Raw genomic sequence first — 1,684 nt, 5'->3', positions numbered from 1 at the left:
TTAATATACCGCTTTTTAAATTCTCCGGAACTCGCCGCCTCGCTCCATCTTTTGGCACATAGCGATAGTTGTATAATAGTATTATTCTGATGGGCGTACCCAGTGGCGCATGAATCTATGCTCTATTCTGTAGTATAGTCATAGGTCATAGTCACGCGTCCGTCTTTTATATATTCTGTGGTGTGGTACTGTACTGTGAGTACTGTGACAGCACAAAACAGATCAAATGTGAAAGTGTAAGTACACAGTGTACAGCAAGGAATCAGAATAATCAGATAGAAATCAGTATGTTTATTTATTTGTATTAAAAGGTATGTTATATCTATCGAGTTATATTTTTTTAACTGATATTTGTAATTAGATATAAAATGAAAAGATCGAAGCCTTCTTGTAGTTCTCGTCCTTCTACTCCTATTAACAATAGCAGCTCTAACGAGAATAGCGAAGACTGCATTAAAACTAAAAAGAAGTATTATCAAACATACAATCGTAGATGGGAAGAAGAAGCTGATTTACGAGGATGGCTTAAATCTAGCGAAAAGGTAGTATTTGTTTATGAACTCTATTTTAAAAATCTTTTATATTATACCATATGTAACATTTTTTTAGGGGTCTTATTTTGCTTATTGTCACCCCTGTAATGTTAATATTAACATAAAAGGAGGGAAACTTCAATTACGCCGTCATGCAGAAAGGGTAAAACATAAACAAGCTTGTCGGAGTAAACTGAAGCAGAAGTCTTTAATAGATATGATACCAACAACCGGATTGGAGACCCAATTAAAGAACTCCGAACTTATATTATCTGCCTTCGTTGTGGAACATAATTTACCAATAAGGAGACGGAAAAACCGGCCCTTAATATACATTTTAGTAAATTTATTGTTTTTTACATTACCTGTTTAGATTTATTGTAATACGTAAAATATGTTTATGTTTTTTGTTCCTTTTATTTTTTAATAAAATATTTTAAAAGATAAATTGAAATTGATATTAGTCTCATTTTGTTAGGTTACTGCTTTGACTATATACATAGTCAAAGGTTACTATTACATACGGAAATTTATTTTAAATTGAAATACGCACTTATTCCAGTAATTGTACACTATTGTATTGACAGACCATTAAGAGTTCCTTACAACATCTTAGAACAATCAATGAACTCTTCAGTGTTGCCAAATCACATTCCTTTAGGAGTACCAACATCTACCGCTATCTACCGCTTTTTTCAATCATACTTTACCGCCATTCGAATATTTTATCTGGCAACACTGGGTGGAAACGTATTTCATGTTTTCACATCTGCATTGCTGGACAATTATGAGTGAATTTAGTACGGAATATTTGATGCAACTTATTTCAATTATTCCACAAAACAATTTTTATGTCACTTGCAAGCTAGATGTAAGCAAATGGACGTTTTTATTAAATTTCCGTAAAAACTTTCAAAATGAAGTAAAATTACTCAGGGCGTTTCTAAAATGCATCGTACAACGTAAAGAGCTGATTTAGCGGTAGTTAGTAATGAATTTTATTTCTAAATGTCAATTGCTTTCAAAATATAGCTTATCTAACCAATTACAATTGTTATTGAGGCGATAATAGGTACTAATATTTACAGCATGTCCTATTAGCGAAGTTCCATTTCATTATTGGACATTTTTTTTTCAGTGTAGGTTTCGAA

The 1,684-nt window shown here is 32.1% G+C and overlaps 1 protein-coding gene across 1 annotated transcript; it reads left to right on the top strand.

The window, feature by feature from the left end:
• Positions 1-228: 228 nt before the first annotated feature.
• On the top strand, positions 229-981 carry LOC108905015. Its single transcript, XM_018707768.1, has 3 exons — positions 229-311; positions 362-542; positions 610-981. The coding sequence occupies exons 2-3, from the start codon at positions 369-371 to the stop codon at positions 904-906; spliced, it is 471 nt and encodes a 156-aa protein (XP_018563284.1). The 5' UTR covers positions 229-311; positions 362-368; the 3' UTR covers positions 907-981.
• Positions 982-1,684: the final 703 nt, after the last annotated feature.

The sequence above is a fragment of the Anoplophora glabripennis genome, unplaced genomic scaffold (genome assembly GCF_000390285.2).
Source record: "Anoplophora glabripennis isolate ALB-LARVAE unplaced genomic scaffold, Agla_2.0 scaffold73, whole genome shotgun sequence".
NCBI lineage: Eukaryota > Metazoa > Arthropoda > Insecta > Coleoptera > Cerambycidae > Anoplophora > Anoplophora glabripennis.
Note: the sequence above shows the minus strand (reverse complement) of the source record. Positions and strands in the feature narration are given on the sequence as shown.